The following is a 24,922-nucleotide window of genomic DNA, read 5'->3' on the forward strand; positions in this document are numbered from 1 at the left end:
CTGCTGTGTCCCTCTAATTTCCGTTTTAACATTGATCAATTGAGTCGTGTTACACACTTATCAGCAGGACTAATTTATTTATGAAGCTGTCATTTGTAATCATTGATCAGGATGTTCTCCATTGGGGAGCTAATGATATGCGGAGGTAAAAGATTCCCTAATTATTGTGTTTGGTATAATTGAGGCTGTGTGCTTCCGCAGGAGGGTTCAGAGGGGAGCTGACTGCTGCCCTAGCTGCCACACCACCACACACGCCTGCAGAATCTGAGTAGATTCATTAGGACTGCAACTGATGAAACCCCCCCCAACGCTGTGCCATTAACTGTGACGTCGTCACATTACAGCACTTTGTGAGTCGAATGGAATATTTATACTGTTGCCAATCCTGTCAGTACAGTAGCTGCGTAACAGTTACGCCACACTGGTGATAGATGAAGTGGACATTAGTTAAACGTGCGCAAATAGCAAGCAAGCAAAATGAACCCTAATAAAGGCATTGCTACATTTAAATTAGCCTTTACCACTGAATCACCCGATATAATGCAGTCCAGATATTCTTTACTTAGTTTGACCTACTCATGAAGAAAATTATTTATTTTCAGGACCAAGCAGGAAATAAAGGGTGGCTGTGGCTTAGGAGATAGAGTGGGTCATTCTCCAGCCAGAAGGTCCTTGGTATGATTCCCAGTTCCAATAGTCTGAATTCTGAAGTGCCCTTGTGCAAGATACCGGACCCCAAATTGTGGGTTCAAACGGAAAAAGAACTCTGGGAAAAATTGGTGTATAAATGTCTGTGTAAGTGGGTGGATGTGACTTGTACTGTAAACACTTTGGGTGGTTAATAAGACCAAAAATATTCCCCTGAAACTATGTCTGTCATTTACTTAAGATCCATATACAGAACACCATGTTTATTTTATGATTTGGTCTCTGAAGAATGAAAATATTTTTAATCTAAAGCTATTACATCCTTCCGATTATGCAGCACAATCGAATCACAGAACATTTTTCTGGAGTCAGCAACACTCACTGGACAATGACTTCTATAACTGATGGACTCTGTATTAGCAGACAAAGCTACTAAACACAAACTATGTTATAGAGAAGTTGGCAGTGAATCACTTTTTTTGTTAATACACACAAACTGCTTAAATAAGCCAAACTTAAATCAAAGCGGTTGACGGGCTATTCACCAACAAAAGGATCATTGATTATTTGATGCATTATATTTGATTAATTTTCATACGTGAATTAATCAAACTTAATGAAGTAATTAGTGAAAGTCATGACAGAAATATTATAGCTGCATTTCATGCTCTTCTACTTAAAATAATTTGGGTTGAGGTGTTCTTGTATTTTTAAATTTTTCACCACTAGTAGGCAGTGTTGGATTCAAACCCTAAGATCCATCTTCAGGAAGTGATGTCAAAAGGCCTTGCACCCATAGGTTCCCCACTTGCTCGCACCGCACACAATTGTTCCCTACTGTTGCTATAACAAGATCTACTAAATTAATGCTAAATTTTAATGATAAAAAATAAATATAGAAACTCTCAAACACATTTATTCAAGGGTAATGTATTAGAATTTTAAAAATCCAACAAGGTTAACTGTTGACCTGATGTTTATTATATTACTGCATATTCACAAGCATCTTATGAAACAAGTCAACTTTAGTGTAGGAGAATCCAAAGGTATATCAACAAGCCTTATTTGAGGGTGCAGATCAGTACCATTAATGTACCATCAAAAGGATTTAACTTTCAAATGTGTTGTCCCTCATGAAGAAATGAGAAACAGCAAGACTTTAATTAACTGATAATAAACTGTAGAGTTAATCCAGATATTTAACAAAAACAGGTCATCGATATCGTAACTAAATTTACACAAGATTAGATACAAAATGGTCGGTAAAATGCATTGTTTGAAAGCAAAAGTCAAAGCTTTGGAATCCGACTGTATAAGGAATGCAGAGAGCAGCTTTGATAAAACATTTCACACCATGTCATTAATCATCATTGTAGGTGAACACTGTGCAAGCGACATCAGGTTAGAAAGACACAAACAATAGTTAAATCAACTGCTAAACACAGCATCTTTGCAGCCCATTCAGCAAATCATCACGTCGATGCATCTCAGTTATCGAGTTCCTGCATTAGAATCTCCACTGGTTCACAAAAGTCACTTAGTGAGAGAGCAGTGCGTCCATGGATACTTTTAAATCATTGTTTGGGGCCATTAGCCTCAACCTTTATCCCAATCGGCTCCCGCCTCTCAGCCTGTCTTTCCAAGCTCGGGCTGAGGCCCCTGAGTGCTGCAGAGGGCAGCCGGGAAACCCCATTCACTGTCAGCGCTCCGCTGTCTATTGGGCAGATGTAATCCGCTGAGTCATCAGGTTTTCTCTTTCTCAGGTGACTGAATTGGGTGAAGCCCAGCTTTCTCGGCTGAAAACACAAAGTTCAACCCATTAATAATTCATTTTAATTTGGTGCTGTGACAACCACAGGACATTTTGACTCATAGATGTATTCATATACCTTCACTTTAGCAGTGGTAGTGAGGGGAACATGGCCTGTGGCATTGCCGTACTCTCGCTTCTCCTGCGTGGCCTGAAGCCCAACCAGGGTAGAGAAGGCAGTGGCAAGATGGCGCCGGAGCAACGTCTTCTGAGGTGGAATATTTAACAGAAGGGCCAATGTTTCAGAGCTGAAGCGCGGCTCCAGGATCTATGGGAGAGCAAGTTGAGAGCAACAAAGTTAGGTCTCCAGACATGTGAGCACTTAATGTCAGTTTGCCCTGAGAAGACTTGCACAGAAGTTAACAGCACTTACAATCAGACCTCCGTGAACGCCACTGCCCCGTAGATTAGGAGCATACTCAGCTAGATCCACCGCTCTCAGCCACTCCATCACACGATGGTTCGACCACTGCACCACCTCTGAGGGACTGGGCTGTTTCTGCAGAAGGTTCAAAATAAAATTATTATCTGAAATCTCCTCATTCATAACCGTTCTTTTAAATACACAGAATGAAGTTTAAACAGCACTCGGACTCTGGCTATGATGTATGAGAGGGAAAATGCTCTGTCACCATCTTGTGGGCAACTGGTGTGATTACATCTGTTCACCACGTATGAGCAGTGTCTCAGTTAAAAGTTTCCTTTCTTATGAATGAATTTAACACACAACATTGTGTCACCATTGAGTGTCACCATTTTACGGACAAAATGTAGCACAACACAGCATCAGCTTCCACCTGCTGCTTTCCATCTTGACTCACCTCCTCCCCTGGCCTGCGTCGCAGACAGTGGGGGTTGAACTTGTTGACGTGAAGGACATGAATGGCACACTTGATACTGAGATGATGAAGCTGGCTGGTGACCTTTAGACTCAAGAGGTCGTTCTGGGTGAACAGCAACAGAAAATGTGTGAACTTACATTGTTTTATGTGTTTTTAAATCATTCTATAAATTTGAATTAAACTATTTTCAGAGTCTTACCACTGTGAGGTATTGTATCATTCGACCATCTACTCGCGCCTCATGGAACTGGTCTTTGTACTGAGGCAAACCAATATCATCCAACCAGCCTGAAAGAGTAAAAAAAAAGGAATCTGACATTAATTCACTAAAAGCATCATCACCTGTCAAATCACATTCCCTGTAACTGCTGTTAAAATATATTTCCTGGTTTTGAACCCTTTTATTTTTCGTGGTAAAAATATGTCTCACGTGTGACCCAGATGTAGTCCAGCTCTGACGACTTCTCTATAACTTTGGTGGTGAACGCCCTCAGAGCGAGCTGCAGCTTCTTCCTGTGCAGAGGATTCTTCACTCCCATCTCCTGGGGACAGAAAGGACTGTGACACTATCTGGGATTTACACACACACCATGCAATTTACTTTATCCTGATAAAGAGTGACAGATTTAAATATACCAATAATTTTGATTTATATGCACATCTTAGTCTGAATTTCTAAATTTAAGATATTTTAGTAGTGTTTGGATTAAAGTGACATTTACTGTACTGATTTATTCTCTGACCTTCTCAAAGTCCTGAGGTGTAGCAGACAGCAGCGTCTGTCCATTTTCTACCCACTGTCTGGAGAGACTGACGTACTGGCCCAGTCCATAGTCCTCCAGCCAGCCACACACCTGCTCCTTGGTCCACTGGCTGAATGGAATATTCAGATCACTGACAAGGAAAGTAAAATAACAAATTAGATGCTGAACCGGTTAATTGATTTGTTAGAATATTTTAGAATATTTACTAACAAAGCATGTATTTAACAAAGTTTGTTTTGCTAACAGAAACCCTGTAACCTCATTGGTTGGTTGGGATGAGATGAGAGAGCAAACCCAGATTCTCATACTAAATGATACAGAGTAGTTTAGTACGAGGTGAGGAAGAGGCAGTCAGAGTTTTACCGTGTGGAGTCATAAGACTCAGGCGTCCTGGTGAGTCTGGGTCCAGCTGTAGCACGAAGACCCCCTCTTCTAAACTGACCGGCATCTGGATCTGCTGCCTGCAGCCCTCCAGACTGGGTTCTTCGAAGTCTGCATGGACAAGAATAAACTCTCTGGCACTAAGTTCTCTCTCAGAGTGCAATGATCAAAAGACAGGTCTGATATATTCAGTAAACATACTTCTTACTATCTATTTAGATAAGAATAAATAATACATTGAAAATAAAGATGTTAAAGAAAGAGTTTTGGACTTTTATAACTGTGATCCAAATAGAAATTAATTACTTGACTCATCTAATTAATAATAATATTTTTATTGCAATAATTGGTAAACGTAATGGTAGCCTAAATGTATTAACAGGGTAATAGTTTACAATGGTATATGATCAATTTAATATTATTTACACAAAAGATGCACACATAATACAACCCATAAACCTTAAGCTACAATAAGTATTATAGACAATTCAATAAATGTTAGACTGTATAAAGGATATAATTTAAACCTAATATTATTATCTGCCAGTTAAAGTACAGTCTATTGGTTGTCATCCTCTTGTCTAAGCACATTATGTTGACATAATGTTGATGTATTCATCTGTTTCACCACACTCACTTCCCCCAGAGTCTCTTGAAGCTCCTGTTATTCTTCATGTATTCTGGTGAGCCCACAGCCCGTTGGCCAGGCTGCGAGTTGGTCCCAGATTGAACGGGGGAACTATTGCTTGAAGTGCTGTCATCAGCTCTCTCCAACTTTCCTGTGAGAGGTTACAAACACAGTCTTCTTACTACTGAGCGGACGTTTGATTGAATGTGCAGCAGAAAAGAAAAAAAATAGATGCATTTGAATAGTTAAATCGTAATTTTAGCACACAGAGGCTCATTGTTATCTTGCCAAATAAACATTTCAGCAAAGACATATTTGAAAAGATTTGATCTGTCTAAGTTTGTAGTTTCCTCTAAAAAACAGCCAAAAAGCTAAACAGCACATTAAGAACTAAGTGGTGCGTGAGGTGGTCTGACTACACATGGTGATTTATTCGGGGAGCACAGGTTACAGACCATTGACTCCAGCAAATAATACACTGGTTAATGTCCCATGACAAAGAAGGGGATTACGCTAAAATGCACAAGGTGTGATCATTATGATATAAGCTGCAGTCAGTTCTCGTCTCTACTCAGAACTTGGCAGAGAATCAGGGTGGGGCTCCGGCTGAGGCCGGCCAGTGAAGCTGGGGAAGGGTGGAGCCGGGATGGATGTGGTCAATCACAGCAAGAGAGAGGGTGTGTTTGTGGAGAATATCCCATCATCCATCTGCTCTGTCAGGACACTCTACAATTAACTGTGATCAAAGGTGTAACGGTCGTCTCATCACAGGAAAGTGGTTTTCTTCAAATACGAATACCACCCCCACTCATGGGAAATGCTGCCCTCCAACTATTAGGACGAACAAGTCTAATCCTATATCTGGGATTATTACTGTGCGCTATTAATCATCGAGCCTGAGTTAGTATGTCTGGATTTACTGTACTTTGGCTGGAGTCTCCATCTTCGCTCCCATCCGGAGACCTTTGGCTCTGGGTTTCACTGCTGCTGCCTCCGATCCCGTTTTGCTCTGACAGGGAGGAATTCGCAGGCATCGTCTGACTTCTTGTGCCACTCTGGGCAAACCACACACGTATAGAAGTAGTAAATACAAGTAATTACCAGGATCAACAAAGGAACTTTAATAATATGTACAAAAGAGGTTGTACAAATTAATAAATTGGGAGTTATGTGCCACATGCATTAGACATACTTTAATAGGTTGCAGTTTATATTTGCATGATGATTAAAACTTACCCTTTGTGAAAGTCCATTTGTTAGGTCATTCATACTACTAGATAGAGCCGGTGGTTCTGTTCTGAGAAAATAAAAGCACAAATATCTCAGTAAAATAAAACAAAGAGACACTGAACTCAAACACTGATAAAAAGCTGCTTCACTACCTGTAGTCGCTGTCCTTCTGATCTGACAGCAGTGACGTGTGATGGGAGGAAGAGCTGTTTGTGGAAACCTGTGAGGGGGAAACAAAAACAGTAAGATGATTTTCAAAAAACGCAAACAGCAGATTTCAAATTTAAACTTAAAATAGTCTACTCACCTCAGACTTCACATCTTCAGATTTTGCACTGGCAGAGTCCGTATTCTTCAGCTGCTCCTCTTCCTCACTGCTGCTTGAAGGAGTCCTCCCGTTCGGTGATGAACGGACAGCAGGTGGAGCTACAGTAACAAAGAGAACAAATGTGTTTTCATTTTCCTCCACTCAAGCAGTAGGGCACGTTTCTGTTAAAAGTGCAGTGGCTTTCATTAAGCTGAAATGTTGCTGCTGAGATAATAGAAATATTCCAAGGCGAGGATAAAGGAGTGAATAAGCTGATTACCTTGCCTTGTGACGTGAGTGACCTCTCGGAATTGCCTGCACTGGTTCAGGAGCAGAGTGAGCTCCTCAATGCGCCGGTCCTACAGAAAACAGAGCAGAGGAGGTTCGAGGTCAACAGAACCCAATTAAGATGTTCATCTAAGGTTAGAAAGCACATGTGGACTATCTGCCTCACTCTGTTTCTGACCGATACGCCGCACAAAAACCCCTCTTCCACCATATGGCCTTTACATCACAGTACTGGGTTGGGAGGGGATTGACAGAGGCCTGGCTGGAAATCTCAGTTGTGGTTACCAGCTGCGTGGAGTGCATGAGTGTGTGTGTGTGTTTTTTTTTTTAAATGGCCCCGTGCCTGGTTTCGCCATGGTTCTCTCAACGCAGCTCTGTCCAAAATTAGGCTTGGCAGATCGTGGCCTACTTCAGTGTGGCTTTGCCTGAAATGGCTCGCCTTGGGGTGTGTGTGTGTGTCCGTGTGCCTCTTCACTAGTGAACCACATGTAGGGCCGTGTCTGTAAGTCTTTAAAGTCCACGCTCTGGGAGGGAGAATACAAAAGCCCCTCTGTACTAAAAATGGTAGCAGGGTGGTGCCTCAAAGAAATGACAACATCTAAAAACAGTTACCTTCTAACCTTCCAAACAGCGGTGATGATAGCGCTGCTATATACACGCCAGTAAGACATTTACATTGTCGTAGACACATGCTGCTCTATGCTGCTAAATCACCCACAGATGTTCTGAGGAGAAAGTGAAAGGATACGTTTTTTTCCAGAGTCCTGGTAAGTTACCTTTTCATCGTTTGCAGCGACCAGTGATTTCATTCCAATTTTAAGCCTCTGCAGTTCCTGATCTGGAAAGAGAAACGCCACACTGATTATTCAGCTCCTCCTGTCATATAAAATATTATTTTGTGTCACATTTAACTGCATTCGTTTATTTAGAAAAGAGGGAAAGGCAAAACATCTATGTGAGTGTTATCTGTCACTAGAGTGCCATCTAAACCATGTATTGTTTAACCAGCAATCTTCATGTCAGCATATAAAGCCACTTCCTCTGTAACAAAGAAAGTCACACAGGCGGCATCGCTGGTGACAGTGACACTGATTATACGAAAGCAAGTGCCTCAGAGGAGTTTTCATTCTTGACAGACAAAATTAGCAACAAAAAGGAGATTATGAGTTTAAGAATCCATGAAGACAACGAAGAAGCCAGAGGGAGGAGAGATGGAACATTAGGTAATTTTGGAAACCGGGTGGTGATTGTCAAATCTGCCCCAAAGAGCAGAAGGAAGATAACAGAATAAAGAGAAATGTCCGGAGAACAGAAATAAATCAAAAATCAAAAAGTAGACATGGCCCTTGGGTTTAAATGATTTTCATTATATACTGGCCAGGCTTACATGTGGCGTTTAACCGCTTCCTGTAAATCTCCTCTAAGAGAGAGAGAGACAGAGACGCATGATGAGACAGTTTATCAAGGGCCAGAGACTTCCCCATAGCTGTTACTCCAAGTTAATGAATTCAATAGGAGTCATTATCTGTGTCATCTATCCGGGCAGGTAACTCTCCCAGTGAGGGGCTGTTGTTGGCAGGTTGGTGTGAGTGCTTGAAGCTGTGAGTGCTTTGCTCACCTCTCTCTGAGCTCTCGGTGGTGAGAGAGGGTCTGGCCAGCAGCTGAGTGTGCAAGCTCTCGATCTCAGCGTTCTTACTGAGCAGAAGCTGCTGCAGGCCGCTGATCTCCGCCTGTAGGTGCCACACAACGAGGGATGTTACAACAGAGAGTTCCGCATACATGTGCCAGCACACGTCTGTTTAAACACGCACAGCTAAAAGCATTTTTTCACATTCAACAAAAACAAGACAGGCACCTGAATTTAAAGTGCAGACACATGTGTGAGATCCACCAGCAACTATATACACGTACAAAACACCCACAAAAAGTGCACACATATCTCTCTGACTTTTTGAAAACCAAAAATATAAGGCCACTTTGTGAGTTTGAGTTTGTTTTGAAGTAAGTTACAGTGTAAGCAAAACAAACAGATGGTAATAAAGTTCAGTTCAGGCTGACCCATTCACCAGCGTGTTTTGTCACTGGAGAGACAAGAAATGGAAGTTGAATAATGGAAATACACTTTCTGCCTTAGTCACCACATCAAAACTTAGATTTTTCAATACATAGAACTGTTAAAAAAAGAAGACTAACATAAAAAAGACTGTAAAAGGAAATAAACTCACTTATGAAATATTTATTGTATTGCTCAGTTTTTGCCATATCAACATCTGTAGCCAATTAGTCAAGTGTGTATTAAGATGTTCTTAGCTTAATTCAAACTTTTGTCTAACATTGTGTTAGTGTCTGATACGGGAAAACAAACTAAGAATAACAAGGAAAACTTTTCAGATAAACATTGATTTGATAGAGAGGGATATATTGGATGAACATCTGAAAAATAAAAATAAAGAAATCCACATGGTAGTTTGACTTTGATTTATGCAGAACTAACCTACACTGCACAACAAACCAGGTGGATTTCCTTGGAAAGCCGCCAAAATAATAAAGGTGTGTGGACGCCAACATTTAAAAATACAAATAGATTCCTCCCATTCCACCCTGAAGCCAATTCAGGCAACGCCTTGGAGACAGTTGCTAAAAATGAATCAGCAAATGTATATTTTAATGGTAGATGAATAACAACAATAACAACACAGTGAATATATATCTTATATAACCTAGTGCATGGACACAGACTGGAATAGTACCGAAAGGTAAAGAGCAATTAGGACTGAGAGAGAGAAATGACAAAATATTGGTAGAGGTAAAGATTCAACAGAATCAACTGGAAGAAGTCTAAGACGTTAATGCAGTAAGATCATGCCAGAGTATACAAGTAGGATATAAAAAAAAGAACTAAGCCATTATAACTTTATTTCTCTTTTAAAATAGAAGGTGAAATAGCTCACAGACGTCTTAAGAAAACACACAGAAGGTGTCTGTGAATGACAGAGTGTGTGAAAGAAAATGACTCACTTAACTGGCTGGAACATCAGACTCGACAGCATTAAGGAAAGTTGAGTGGACAGTTAGCAGTGGAATTTGGGCTTCGGTGTGTGTTTCAAAGTCTAGACACCATGGAAGTCAGAACTTTCTTTTACCTTGGTTGCTTTGAGTTTCTTCTCGTACTGTGACTTCTGATCCTCCAGGTGCTCCACCTTGTCCTTGAGAATACGGAGCTCCTTCAGTAAACCCTAAAACACCACGCAAGAATTTTTTTTTAATACAGCTGCAAGACTTTTAAAAAACAGTGTCACTCCAACAGCAGGATTAAATGATCATGTGATGTTATTCAGTCTGCACGTTGCACAAAATATCACAGGACATGAAAGCCACCTGCTGGTATTAGTCATGTCACACGCTAATCCATAACAGATAAATATGACTAACTTTGTTGGTTTACCAAACAGATTGTAACCACGGTGACTGGTGCACTGAGGACATGTGGGGAATGCAACTTTCAATTGCACACCAAAGGATCACACACACACGACAGTGAGACAACCCATGCTCCACACAACATTAGAAGTCATGCTGGCGGGCTGTGCCTACACTTTCTTCTCCATAGTGGTACTGTTCCTCTGCATCTGAGCTACCCTCTTCCAGGCTGTGTGTGCTCCCATCAGCCCCATCTGGATCCTCGTCCAGTTGGTGCATCACCCCGGAGGTTCTGTCACAGGACGACCCAGGGTTGCAGCCCCCACCCTCAGCGGGCTCAGCGCAGCACGCCACAGCAGCGCTGCTGTCGGCCGGGATCTCCAAGGCCTTTTTCTCCTGGATCTTGCTATTGATCTCCTTCTGAAACCTGCACATCTGCTCCTGCAGCTCGCTAATGAAATTAACTACAGTCTGACGGATGCAGTGGGGGAGAAATCATTGAGAGAGATGTTAAGAAAGAGAAATGATGGGGAGTAGGTTTATATGTCTGTGTTTGTGTGTCTTCGTGCATCGTTGCAGAAATGACCTTTCAGGACGGTGTTTTTTCCTCTTCATGTCCTGACAATCTGACATTTTACATTGTGAGAAAGAGTATATTTGGTCCCAAGTCCGAATGTATCAATAGCACAACCTCTATTAGAAACACAGATACTTGGCTGCTCCCATGTACAGACACCCAACAGCAGTTACTCTCATCTGGAAACACACGTTTTATTTTTGTACACGGGCCACAACTATTCTTGTGCTTTGACCATAACGTGTATATTCAGTTCATCAAATGGGTCGTTTGCGCCTGGTAAACTGGTGGAGGGGTGAATTTTGTTTGCCGTCTTTTTAGAGGTGATCCGTGCCCGCATGTTCCTCCAGAAAGAGAGTAAACACCAGCCAAGTTATGCTCGGACTGTGGACAGAGGAAGTCTCACTTGGGGTCTGGCACAGCGGATATGACAGATGATATGAAGAGCCCCCGTGGCTAAATTTAACTATGAGCTTACTGGCTCCACAGCAAGGAGGCTTGCACATGTTGTGTGAGTGTGTGTGTGTGTCTGCGTGCAAATGAGTGCATACGTGTGGACATGTTTGTGTAGTAGAGGCAGCACGTGGAGGTAGTGTTGAAAGCAGATTCTTTTTCTATTCTCCTTAAGTCCAAGCAGCTGTTCGGGGAAAGCTGGGTTTGTGCTCAAAGTTAAAGCAGAAATACAGAAGAAGGACTGAAGCATTGACTACACATCTAATAAACACACTGTGGTTTCTTTCTGCTTAGAAATACAAATCAAAGCCTAATAAAATACTTAATAGACTTAATTAAAATATGCTCAGGTAGGAAGGGGGCTTTTTTCCGAATGGCCTTCTCACCCTTTACCCGCCACCAACAACAAAATTCTCTGGGCTTAAGCCTACACACGCTCATATTTGTCCCACCATCCATCATGCCAGCTCCACTGTGCCTGAACCCTCTTAACCTGACGACACAAAGGCTCTTTGACCAGCAGTGTTTTGACAGTAACTACATACATTACAGTATCCTGTCTAGTAATAGTGCAGCTTTCCCTGCTTTCCCTTTTTCTCCAACCCATATGGTCACTAAAAGCCCAGGAAGTCCGCTGGTAACCCAACACATCGGTCTAAAGCAAATACATGATTCAGTTTAAACGGACAAAAAAAAAGTTAAACCCCTCAGAGGATTTTTTTTTCCTGTAGTCTTGTGCCCAGGAACAACAGAGCCAGGATTTTTGGTGAATATTCCCCTACATCCATCCAGAAAGTGTTTATGGTCTTCCATAAAATCAGCAGCTGACTTCAAGGTTAGATCCATCAGAACACAGGGCAAGAGTTTTGTGTTTACCCTCATCATTCCTGCAGAGTTAGGTTAAAATTTCCACGGACTGGAGCATAACAGAAGTGTTCCTGATGTTTTTAGCTAACTCATTTCCCTTAATAGCAGACCCCGGTGAAATTAACCATAACGCTATTTGGCCTTGAGCCTTTACGTTCACGTGAATAAAACTGCTGAACGATAATATGCAGTTTGATTACAAAATTATACTGAGAGAGAAATGATTGAGCAAGTGGAACTTGAACTTAAAAAAGGCAACCTTGTGTAATAAGTTCTTGACTAACAAAATAACCATCTGCACAGAGTGTTGATTAAAACTTTGTGACAGTCCTACCTCTGCTTTGTGCTGCCGTTCAGCACCGTGGTTCTGTTTTCCCTCCATGTCTGCCAGCTTTAGTTTCAGGTAGGACACCTCCCCCATAAGACTCAGCTTCTGGTTCTCCAGTGACGTCCTATGCAGGAGCTCCTGTCATCGACAACATGCAGCGAGAGCATGAAGCAACACAAACAAACATACACACAATATCCCTTCAGCGCTCAGTACTTACTGAACAAAGGCAACATTAGTTATGAGGCACAGCGAGTCCTGTAATGACAGTCCCCTCGGACAAACCCACTGGTTTCAGACGCTGTTTGAGTGGCTAAATATACACAACCCATGACCACTATTTATAATGCCTATTTCACAGCTCACTCAAAGTACACTGCAGAGGGGGGGGGGGGGGGGGGGGCTGGGGGAGTGAGAGAGGTGCCAAAAGCATGCGAAACATTCATAGAAAGAGCATTAGAATAACTCTGACAGGTGCATTTTCCTGTCAGGGTGCAAACCTTTGGCCAATCGAACCTGGTGCTGAAGGAGACGCTGGGTCTGCACCACAGTTCTGCGACTGTCGCCCTTCAGTGGCCGCCAGCCTCGAGAGCTATAAGCCCCGCTACGCAGGCAGATGTAGTACTAATTTGGTTGATGTCAAGCAGGTGCTAAATCACTTAAAGTCCAGAAATGAGCATCGCAGGAAGGCAAACAGTACATATGGATATGTCCATTTAAAACTCTGGCTTCGGAAAATATCTGGGCTCACTCCTAGTGTGCACATGGAAAATATTAGAGCTTTGTCACCAGGAAGAGATTTACGGCTCAGGTCCAAAGCCTCATAATGACCATGCCTCCAAGAAACCAGCCTCGCCTGCCCTTTGATACCCTGCACACATAAAGCACGTAGAAGGAGGCGCTGAGCTCACATCTCATCAGATTCGCTGATAGACATATTCCTGGCATTTTTGGAATGGAAATTCCAGCATTGTAAGAATGAGATTAATTTATTCCGTGTAATACCTGGTTCATCTTACCCCAGTGTCTCTCTGAAGTAAAGTGTATTTCCCTCATCGAAACACTGGTTTTAGTGTCTTGAAGTTTCAGGGGATGAAGATTTCATTCATCCATTCCATTCAGAGTCCTCCGAACTGCTCAGCAAAGTCTCCATTGTAGATTTGAAGTCAAAAGCAAACAACTGAATGTTGCCGACATACACTTCTAACTTTAAAAAGGAGCACCACCCCTATTCTTTCTCCCTCCCATCTCTCCACCTTTTTCAGTTCCTCCTTCCCTCTGTTGTATCCTTTCTCTCTCTCTTTGTGTGTGTGTGTGTGTGTGTGTGTGTGTGTGTGTGTGTGTGTGTGTGTGTGTGTGTGTGTGTGTGTGTGTGTGTGTGTGTGTGTGTGTGTGTGTTTGTTTGTTTGTGTGTGTACAAGAGCATGCACGGCCTCAGTCCTGGTGGTTACAGGTTGGGGGGTGTTGCTGTAATCACCTGCCCAGACAGACTAGTCTGGCCCTGCATAAACTAGGCATACACTCTGAGAATGTGTACCAGGATATGTCTGAGCATTTTAAATATTTTGGTTGTCAAGGTTATGTGCAGCCAAGTACACTGGAATCTCAGCGAGGAATTTCTTCGACACAGGAAGCAAAAATCTTCCTCAAGTTACAGCTTATGAGGAAAAGAGTGGATCTGCAGAATGGTCGCTTTTAAAAAGATAAATGGCCCTTCACATCTCATGAACTGGAGCAACAATATTGATATAACAGCCCTGCATCATCTTGTGGTAAGAAGTCAGAGTTTCCTGACTAAGGTCCAGTAACACATCACGCATTTGGTTCTGAGAAAGTCCAGTTTAAGACTCAAATAGAGAAGGTCAATAAGGTTCGTACCTGCTGAAGCATTTCCTCTGTGGAGTTGAGTTTGTGCCGATGCTCCACCAGAGAAATCTCTAGATCGCTGATCTTCGACCCCTGAGCTTCCACCTGGTCCGTCAGCACACTCACCTGTGTGTATGTGTGTGGGGACAGAACGGCAGCAGAGGTGAGAATCCTATTTCTGCATAAAACTGGACAATAAAACTGTTTAATCATCACATTCTATCACATAATTGCAGCCAAGCTAAGATTTCTCTATTTCCACAGTTAGTCACAGAGCTCGTTCATTAATATCAGCTATTTTCATTTAATCTCTGCTGCTCGTTTTTGTTTGAAATGTCCACATCTGTGCCAGATCAAACATTTCCTTTGAGAAGCAATGAATGACCCTTTGTGCCTCGTTCGGCGGTTGCAACACTTCAGCGGCTCCAGCAGTGTCAGCAGAATGCATGATAAATGTAAATCTGCACAGAAACTATTAAGGTCATAGAAGAACTAATCACAGGCTAAATGGCAGCTCCGACCAGCCAACTGCAGCGGCTCTTTCCAAAGGAATGTTTCATCTGAGGCCTGAAGAAACAAACGGGGCACCTGCTCTCACCCACACCTACACGCTGCAGCGAATGGTGGTGCTAGCCTCAACCTGTCTGAGATAAGCACTTGTTCAGCAGTCCTGAGGGCGACACACACCTACACACGTTCATACGCAGACAAACGCTTCACACAAAACAAGACATTCTGGTGTCGAAACTGCACCAAGCCCAGGTTATAACCGTTGCTTCACTCATGCGGTGGGAAAAAAACACGCAATTACGCAACGTTTACAACACAACACTCTGATCCACCTTTGCCCTTTCACCTTCCTCTCCTCGTCTCTTTCCTTTTACTGAAACGTGATATAGGCAGTGTTTAGAACCAGTTCCCACAAGGAGCACAGTGTCATATGTCCTCTTTTATTTTTACTCATATCCAATGGAATTGATCGACGTTTATAAATAGAGTGTCCAGGCTTTTGGCTGCAAAAAAGCTTTTTTTTAAGGTCACAACAATCTAAAACAAACAGAGACAGACAGAGATTATAATGTTTTGTATTTAGCAAGATGCACCCCAACAGAAAAAAAGCAGAGGAGTGACTTTTCTTACCTGCAGAATTAGCGACTCTTTGTCTCCCTCCAGACGTAATAAGCGTTCCTGGTAGGACTCACTGCTGCTGTTCGAATGAAGGTTTACCTTCAGAATAAAGGTCAGCTATTAAGTTCAGTAAGTACACCATTAATACAGAATTACCCAGTGGGTCAAATTTGGTCTCCTGGTCTCAAACTTCCTTGTGTGTCAGTCTGTAAAAGTTTAAAGGTCTTAATCCAGCATTAAAATTTGAATACAGCATTTTATACCCACTGATTAGTGGAAATAAAAATGTCCTGAGCTCGTCTGAGCTCCGAGCTGCCTGTGCAGTCAGAGATTGTTCAGAATCATCCGTGTGCAGGGGAAGGCAAAGTGCAACCAAGTGAGCTCAAATTTCTCAGAAATCCAGGCTTTCAACCACAATCATGGAAACATAATGTAGCCCAGCGTCCATCATCCTGAGCCAGCCAGCTCAAGTGGTTTGCAATAATTTCAAAATACCAGTGAGCCTTTAATAGACTCGTTGTGACAGGCCATGTGTTTTAATATTATAGTAACTGGGAAATAGAAAGGTTATTACAGATAGTTTTTAAAATTTTTAGTAATCTATAGGATTTATGTCCTACAGGACATTTTCCTTAGTTCACTATTTGGCTACAGTAGGTCTTGGCTGAGATGAAGAGTCAACTTAGCTATCGCTGCTTAGTAATTGTCAGCTGTAGTGTGATTAACAACACTGTATTTATGTTTAAAATATTTTTTATAAATATATACTTGCATTACTGTACTCTCCTGCTACTTTAGCAAAGCTACTGTTTATTATTAAACAATATCATGAAGAATTGTCACATATCTGAAAATCCTGAAATCATCCATAATCCCCTTCTTCTACTTGCTGACATGTTATCGTCTCGAATTTAAATTATTGTTTCACCAATGATTATAAGGCATGTGCATGAAAAGGCTTCCTCTGTGGATTAGAGGCAGTAAAAATGCAAAGCTAATGGAGGCAGTCAGGCCTAATGACCTCTTAATGGCAGCTAGATGCTGCGTGCTGTCCGAAGACTCCCTATAGATTCAAGTGGCAGGAAATGATCTCAGCTGACATGTGCATCCATTTATCATCCGCCTCAAACACTCTCACCTCACCTCATCCTGGCACACTTGTTGTGTCTTCAACAATTCACCCACGTGTCAGCAGCAGTGACCTGTTAACCTGGTGCACTGCTCAGACTAATCATTAAATCTGGGGATCATTTTTTTTAGTACGTCAAAACATTGTCTGCAGCAAGAGGAACTAACTTGTTCAGATCTCTCTTCAGTCAAACAGATAAATGTTCCCTTGAATCTTAATTTTTCTTAAACAAAAAGTGCAGCAATTCCGTCTTAGCAGTAAACATGTCTTAATGTTTTCTTGCATTAACATTTCAGTCCATATCTGGCTGTGTGTGTGTTTCATATTCTGCAGCGAACTTCCTCAACTCACAACCAAAACACGTCTTCGTCCTAAATTAGCTGCCATGGCAACTGTAATTATGTTGTACAGTAAAGGCAGCAACGCTCCGGGAGCAAAACAAACACACACGATCTTTTGTGCAGTCATGGATGCAGTGTGAGGGTACGAAGAGTGTACATGCATGTGCAGAGTGTCTTACCTTTCTGAGCCAGGCAAAATGTTTGTAAAAATCAATGTCATACTCCATTCTGCAGGCCCATCGTACTGTAGGTCTGACGCTTAATGTTAAATACGGATGGTGCAGTCTGCGGCTGCAAGGATGGATGAACAGAGACCAGATCCACAACAAGAAGCAAAATAATGTCTCATCACGGTGTCGCACTCTTTATCTTCCTGACTCCAACTCTGCTGCTCTTACAGACCCACCATATTGCAGTGGAGAGCGTGCAGAGAGGACCTCGGTCCGTGTGGTTTGGAGTCTGGGCTGCCTGAAACTTTTTAGAGCTGAGCCGAATAACTCAAACTCTGCCAGTTGGCTGTACTCTCTTTCTTTCTTCTCTTCACTTTTTTCTACCTCTTCCTACCTCCCCCTTTTTCTTTCTCCTGCTTTCCCTCTCAAGCCCACTCAAACTGCTTCAGTCTTTACCACATCTCTGCATATTACTACTGCACCTCATGTTTGTTCATCTGCCCTCACTTTCTTTCCCCTGCACCTTGGTCTGTGAATGTCTCTCGCCCGTTCTCTCGCTCTGTCTGAAGTACCTCTCAGTCAGGCTGATTTTGTGGGGCTTCCTAAAGGGGCACAGGGGAGAGGAAACTTTCTGCAGCACATGCTTGTCAGATGTGGTGAGGAGCAATAAGTCAGTGAAGACGACGCCAAATGGGAGGAGGAGGGCCGTGGAGGGGATGGGTGGGGGGGGGACTGTTAAGCTCACAATATATAATTTGAGTAGAGGTATAGTAGAAGAAGATAAACACTGTTGGTGGGTAAGCTGCACAAGACAACTGTAGTAGCACAGTAGTAATGCAAAGGTATAACAATGAAGGAAATCAGGGAGCAGGACTGTAAAAAAACAAAGGGGGTGTGACTGCTTGTACTTTAAACAGGAGCTCTGGATCTCATTACTGGTGCAGTTCGCAGAGGATCCAGCCTCCAGCTCTTTACTTCTTGCAGACAGGAAAAGGCCCTCCAGATGTTGATGACTAGGATCATACACAACTGTATTGTGCAAATTTATAAAACCCATGAACTCTGTAGGAGCAAACCAACAGAGCCATTTCTTATATATGAGTATTTCCAGTATTATATAATACTGTTATCATACTGTCCCTGTCTGAATGCTGAAGGTCGTGTGATGAGAGTGAAGTGCTCACCTGGTCTCTCTCCAGCCACTTGAGTATAACATTTGCTGTATCAGTGGAGACGTGTTTCCTGAGAGAGACCTGTTCTTCTTCACTCCACTTGCCCTCCAGCTCGGCCCTGAGGGCCTCAGTCAGCTGAAGAGTCTTGAGGGCGGGGTCCACGGGTGGGGGAAGGGTTTTCTGCTGGGTGCACTCTGTGGACGGGGGATCCTGGGCCCCTAAATGCATATGAGCACCGAACAGCTCCTCACCAAGTTTGCCTGTAGAGGAAAGAACAACAGAAAATCAAAAGTACTGCACAACAGACACAGGGACTTAACTCAGATTCATGGATTATTCAGCATCCTAACTTCTTAGGCATCAGTAATGACAACACAGCTAATTGTGGGAGCAGTTCCTGAAGTGACCTCTTGAGGGCACTGTTGTACTCAAGTGTGGTTTACCGGATGAAAATAGCATCAGATGGTCTCCACAAATTAGAGGCTCAACTTGTAGGTTAGTGTAATCACTATGTCAAGTTGCAGAAAGTACTTTTCATATGTGCAATCTGAAAAAGGACTGTGTTGCAGTCCGGACACAATGTTGACACATGGACAAAATGAATTTTGTTATATACTTGTATGAAATGTTTTTCACTAACATTATGTGATTTTTGGCTGTTATGTGTAGTTTATATTCTGAGGGAAGTGTGCTAATGGTTGGACTGTCACCTCTATTTATAGCACCTCTCTGACCTCTTCTGACCCCAGGCAAAAACACTGCTGTGGCTGTGATAAACATCAGTGACTAAAATGTGTCAACTTCTCTAGAAAATGCAGGGAGACGACGTTGGAAAGTAACTTAGAGGTTTGGCAGCTTCTGTGCTGTGGGAGACGTGAGCTTAATGAGACGCAATAAACGTACAAAAATGTGCAATTGAGTCGGTGTGAGTTTAAAATACTCGTCAAAGAACCTGCTCACTTCTATTTAAGTAAATCCTCTCCAACTGTGCCCCAAGTGCTCTAGCTGGTGTTCAGAATGCAATAATGCATGTATGCACAAACTGTATGTAGACATATACATGCATTATCATCTTATGAATATGAACAGCTAGTAAAGACACATATATAAGTATACATTGTGTGTGTGTGTGTGTGTGTGTGTGTGTGTGTGTGTGTGTGTGTGTGTGTGTGTGTGTGTGTGTGTGTGTGTGTGTGTGTGTAAGTGTGTAAGTGTGTGTAAGTGCTTGTGTGAGTGAAAGTACGTGTGTGTGCATGTGTGTGTGTAAGTGCATCTCAGTACGTGTCAGTATGTGTGTGTACATGTGTGTGAGTATCCCACAGTGAATGCATGTGGGCCGTGCTGGTTTTATGGGGGCCTGCAATTACAAACAGGGCTGGCTATTGAAGTTCCGATAATGAAACAGAAACTCTTACCAGCAATAATGTCGTCCATTTGCTCCAAGGCAGCCTCCAACATGTGGCTGGCATTTGACGCCATGGCAACACACGCTTGTAAAGCAGCACTAGTCGGTCCTCGTCTGCTGATATGAGCTGAGTGGAGCGGGTGGAATGAGACGGAGAGATGTCCAGCAGAAAGACAGTGTCACAGAATACTCCCCTTCCTTGTCACACTTCTTCTACAGCAAAGCTGCAACAGCCGCCCTCACATCTGAGTGACTTCCAAGTAAATAACCTCCTGAATGTGGCTTTTGGGTTTAAACTCTCCTCTCATTTTGTGGCCGAAGCCTCAGCCATTGTCAGTGCTGCTCTTCTCGTGAAAACCAGCCTCAGATTTAGAACACTTTGTTTGTTTGTTTCCTTAAATTTACACTGATATGTTTTCCCTGCTGCATTTGAGAATTCGTTTTTGATTGGCTGGTGTAAAAAAACACAGTTTTTCTTTTGCACAGTTGGTGTAAAAAACAACATTTTGTTGTAGCCAGAGGTCACATCAGCCAAATGGGCCATAACAAGCAGTTTTAGACTGATGATGATGACACACAACACACAACATAATGACAAGCATTTTACAGTCGTGCTGGAAAAGTAGCAGCTGAGTGAACATAGAGTTAGGTTTTTGGTTATACTGTTTTTTTTTTATTTGAATTTAGAATCTTGAATAACAAAAAAACAAGAAACGGCATGATGCTACATTTAGATTTGTTGTATCATCATACTACCATCTATAAATCAATTAAAAGCCCTAGTGCATGCTTTGTCCATGCAAAATAAAATAAAGAGATTTAGTGTGGATACACTCAGAGTTACAGAGACGAGGGCGATCATTTAGTGTTTTTGTTGAATGAATCAGATTTTTTACTTCTCTCATCTGTTAATCCTCTTTTGTAAAGTAGAGTAACTGCACATTTATCACCAAGATCATATGAGATCTGCTGTAGTTTCTTATTTAATTTAAGTAATTTATTAGACTCGGGTTTAACTGAGTCAGCACCTGGATTCTCTTTGATTTATCACCTTACTTTTCTTATTTCACAAGTTCAAAAACTGTGCAAACTGTTATACACAATATGACCAACAGGGTGCGTTACTAGTCAAGAATACAATAAAGCATCCTCATACAGAATTCTCTGTTATTCAGTGGGTTAAAAATTAAACATGCCTGCGGTACTGAAACTATATAAAATATGGTTCAGTAAATTTAAGTTTCACATTTTTAGTTTAACATCTGTTGCTAGAAGGGTGAATTATTAAAATAGGGGAAAATGCAAGATATTTATAGTAAGTTTTATTTTAGTATAAAATCTTTATTAGGGATGAGATGTGCTGAAAACATTTTATATTTATAATGTTTTCAAACATATTTTGGACAAGTATTCATTTCTGCTTACAATATTTGTATTGTTTATTTATCTCCCTGCCTACAATATCAATCTGTCCAGCCATGTTTTCACTACCTGCACAAACTGCCGCTCTATTTTTATTCACTATGGTGCTGCTCAGTCTTCACGTTCCCAGAACCACAGATGTTAGACGTGAGGAGGTCAGAGCCCGGTGATGGGCTTTTTAAAATGGTCACTTTCCAGATCAAAACAAGTTCACCGATCCAAATCTGAAAAGAGGACACTGATAAAGAGACAATACAATCCCAAAGATCAGGAGATATATTTGTTCCATGCCATATATTAGGAGACAGATGTTCTTCATGAGCCTGTTTTAAATATAGAAAGTAAAAAATAAAACGTTTCAAAGTTTTTAAACAGCTTCATGGTCTTGCCAAATACTGAAAAGCTTTGTTTTCTATTGGTGGAGGATAAAAGTATGACTTGGCGAGCTTTGACAAAAGCCTGATCCTGCAAAACAAAAGAGAGCCTCTTTTGTTGTTGCTTTTTTCATCTCCTTATGTAATCTTCTTTCATTTCTTTAGCTCTGGTTTCATATTGTTTTAGCTATGACTTCAGCATGCATATAGAACGTAAAGATATATAGAAAGTATGGAATTACCATGTGCTTATACAACCGCCCTCGTGACATAGCAGATAAACACTATATTTTAGCATTTAGTGTTTCTTTATTCAGTCATTGTCACATGATGAAATTCTCCTCTGCCTTTTCTTAATCTATTTGTTTCTCTTGTGCTTTGGGAACCAAATATATTAATGTCCTGCCAATAGAGCTAAATAAATGACTTATCCACAGTTTTGTGCCAGTGTGCCGATGCATGCCAGAAAGACAGATAGATACCTGAGGCAGTGCAGTCAGGTGTGCTTATTAGTTTTTGGAAATAAGAATGAGTTGTTGATATTTGTCTTAGTTCTCAACAGAACTTTGATGTATTTCAGGCTCTACACTGTAATAACTTGTTTCATCACCCCCTTCAAGGACAATTAAAAACTGTACAGAAAGACTGTAAAAACAAACATCAAGTGGATCCGAAGGCTGAAGAATAAAAGTGCATTGTGAGCCTGGACTTGGCTGAATCGACGGATGGGTTGAATCTGTTAGAAAGAGGGGTGTTGTTCCACAGTCTGTGTGGCTGCAACAGCAAAGGCTTGCATGCAGAATGGAAAAAGACAGCTCTTCCCAAGAGTGAGATCAAGACATACTCTCTTAGTCACCCCAATCTCCCTTTTCTATCTTTTTCTTCTCGGTCCTTTTATGTCCCCCCATTTCTACTTTGTCCCTCTAAGTGAATTACTTAGCAGCATTAAAGTTGTAATTAAGTGAAAGGGCTAGAGTCAGAAACGTGGTGTTTTTTAATTAAAATTGAGGGTTCAGGCCACTGTATACAATATGTGTTTATATATTATCTGTGTTTATATATAACGGGGACGCTCAGCCATATCAGTCAGTCTTTGTATAGACCATACACAAAGATTCAAAGTGCCCACTTGCCTTTTAGTCATCTTTACAAAATAACCTGTTCTGACATAGACCTTCTCTCACAGTATTCAGAAGGTTCATAATCTGATCACAATGCCTCGACAGTTCAGCCCTCTCGCTGAGAATGAGATATCAGAACTCCTGACTGTCATCCTGATACATGAACACTGGAGTCCACTCCAACAAACCTCCTACTAATCACATTTCCCTCCATCCAGCTCATAATTACACATGTGATAAAGCTTCACTGGCTTTAGGAACATTTCCAACTGCTTCCCAAAAGGCTCAGGTAGCTCTACGTTTCAAAAAGCCTTCACTCGAACCAGCTCATGTTTAGAACTGTTGACTGGTCTTGTGGTTTTCAAACAGATTTCAGAATTTCTCTCTTGGATCCCCCTACTTGATCCAAGTCAGTCGAGCTTAATGAGTGACCACTTTGGTTATCAATCGGCATCTCTTCCAGGTGAACTGTCCCATCCTGCATCTGTTCTCTCCAATATGAGCATCTTGAGAATAGCAAGTCTTAGTTTGAATTCTATCTCACCTTTCGGTGTGTCACAGTGTGGACAAACATCCTTATGCCATGCCCTTACCAGGTGTGCCCCAAGGCTTGGAGCTGGGCATCATCCTTTTTGCTATATAAACTTCCTCTTTGGGTCTTATTATCCACTGGCATGGCTTCTCATATTACTATTATGTAGACAACACCCAACCATACCTGTCATTCCCATCAGATGACTCCTGACTTTTGACACAAATCAGACATATTGATGAAGAAATGCCACCATCAAGTAAACATCTCTGAGACTGAACTCTCATCCCCGCCAATGAATCTCTCTTTGATGCAGCTATCCTTCTCTGATCATGTTCTTCTGAGAACACCTCCTCTCCTAACTCCTCTAGGGGTGAGACAAATAATTCCATTCACTTAAGTATAGCATTTCTTTTAATTTTTTTTTACAATTTTAGAAAGACCATGCTGATTTCAGAGTAATTTTACATTACATTTCATGTAGCTGACGCTTTTATCCATAGCGACTTACAATAAGTGTTTTCAACCATGAGGTTACAAACCCAGAATAACAAGAATCAAGTAAGTACAATTTGCTTAAAATAAAATAGCCAACAATTTTTTATTTATTTATTTTATTTTTATTTTCTATCGAATGTGTAGTCAGAGGAGATGTGTCTTTAGTCTGCGGCGGAAGATATGTTGACTTTCTGCTGTTCTGATGTCAATGGGGAGCTCGTTCCACCATTTAGGAGCCAGGACAGTTATTTGATTTATTGTTTACACTGAGGTAGCCAGTTAACCTGTTAGCATCAGTTTATTTGTTTGTGCTGCTTATCACCGTCACAGTGAATAAATCTTCAGGTTTAACAGAGGCATACAAACTGTTAAATGCTAATGGCTAACTGTTACTCGGATACTGGTCGGGACCCTATTACTGTGATATTGTGACTTACTTCAATGTCTCCTACTGCACTGAAGCTTTAGTGTTGACCCTCAGCTGTTATTCACTTTGGATAAAAGTACCTGGTGAATGAGTAGCCAACTGAGCATAGACACATAGACTGTTACCTATGATATATGTTTTTTACAGTGTTGGTCTGATGTAAGCTATCTTAGATATGATTTGTCCACAGTCTCCATTTCTAAAGTAATTAGAAACTGCCATAATTAGACAAGCATAACACAATAGAGATGAAACACTAAACCATGTGTGGATAACAGGAGGCTCACCCTAAAGAGACAATCCTACCATGCAGCTCAAATTGTGATATACTCTCACTACTATTACAGATGTTATTTGCATTTAATAGCTAATCAAATCATTGAAGAAAAAACGCTGGTGTATTTGAAACACGACTACTACCACGTTCCATCTGGGAATCCTGCACATTTCATTGATTTTATATTGAATTATATTGTGTAATCTACAGTACACAGGATTAACAGTGTGGGTTAAATCTCCTCATTAGCAATAAGACACAGAGGACACAATGGCACAGGACAGCTGCAGCTCTGAAATATTTATTTTGTATGCTAACTAAGAGCCTCTGCAGAGGACTGTGACATAGAGTCTCATGGTCATGGTCATGAACCTCCACTTCTTAGACCATTGTTTTCTTCTACAGAATAGTAGCTTTGTAAATTCTGGTAAGGGTTGTGTATTTATTTGTGAATAATAATACTCTGATGGGAGCAAAGGGTAAAAGGGGAATATAAAACAAACCACCAGAGGTAGTA

General features: G+C 41.5%; 1 protein-coding gene and 1 long non-coding RNA gene across 5 annotated transcripts; one reads left to right on the forward strand and one right to left on the reverse strand.

The window, feature by feature from the left end:
- Positions 1-1,548: 1,548 nt before the first annotated feature.
- On the reverse strand, positions 1,549-19,903 carry ppfibp2a (PPFIA binding protein 2a). Of its 4 annotated transcripts, XM_034581126.1 has the most exons (23): positions 19,765-19,903; positions 18,362-18,609; positions 15,550-15,636; positions 14,422-14,535; positions 12,550-12,681; positions 10,493-10,789; positions 10,042-10,134; positions 8,517-8,628; positions 7,675-7,736; positions 6,891-6,969; positions 6,611-6,729; positions 6,456-6,523; positions 6,310-6,370; positions 5,999-6,128; positions 5,083-5,224; positions 4,428-4,556; positions 4,044-4,194; positions 3,731-3,842; positions 3,500-3,588; positions 3,280-3,402; positions 2,832-2,957; positions 2,538-2,726; positions 1,549-2,444 (listed from the first exon to the last, which is right to left on the reverse strand). In XM_034581126.1, the coding sequence occupies exons 1-23, from the start codon at positions 19,826-19,828 to the stop codon at positions 2,223-2,225; spliced, it is 2,949 nt and encodes a 982-aa protein (XP_034437017.1). In that variant the 5' UTR covers positions 19,829-19,903; the 3' UTR covers positions 1,549-2,222. The 4 variants fall into 4 exon arrangements, with proteins under 4 accessions (XP_034437017.1, XP_034437018.1, XP_034437019.1 ...); XM_034581127.1 differs by lacking the exons at positions 18,362-18,609; positions 19,765-19,903 and adding an exon at positions 17,187-17,697; XM_034581128.1 differs by lacking the exons at positions 14,422-14,535; positions 15,550-15,636; positions 18,362-18,609; positions 19,765-19,903 and adding an exon at positions 13,563-13,821.
- On the forward strand, positions 9,152-9,785 carry LOC117759173. Its single transcript, XR_004613440.1, has 2 exons — positions 9,152-9,644; positions 9,705-9,785. It is a non-coding gene; the product is annotated as an uncharacterized LOC117759173 (long non-coding RNA).
- Positions 19,904-24,922: the final 5,019 nt, after the last annotated feature.

This window comes from Hippoglossus hippoglossus, chromosome 3, assembly GCF_009819705.1.
Source record: "Hippoglossus hippoglossus isolate fHipHip1 chromosome 3, fHipHip1.pri, whole genome shotgun sequence".
NCBI lineage: Eukaryota > Metazoa > Chordata > Actinopteri > Pleuronectiformes > Pleuronectidae > Hippoglossus > Hippoglossus hippoglossus.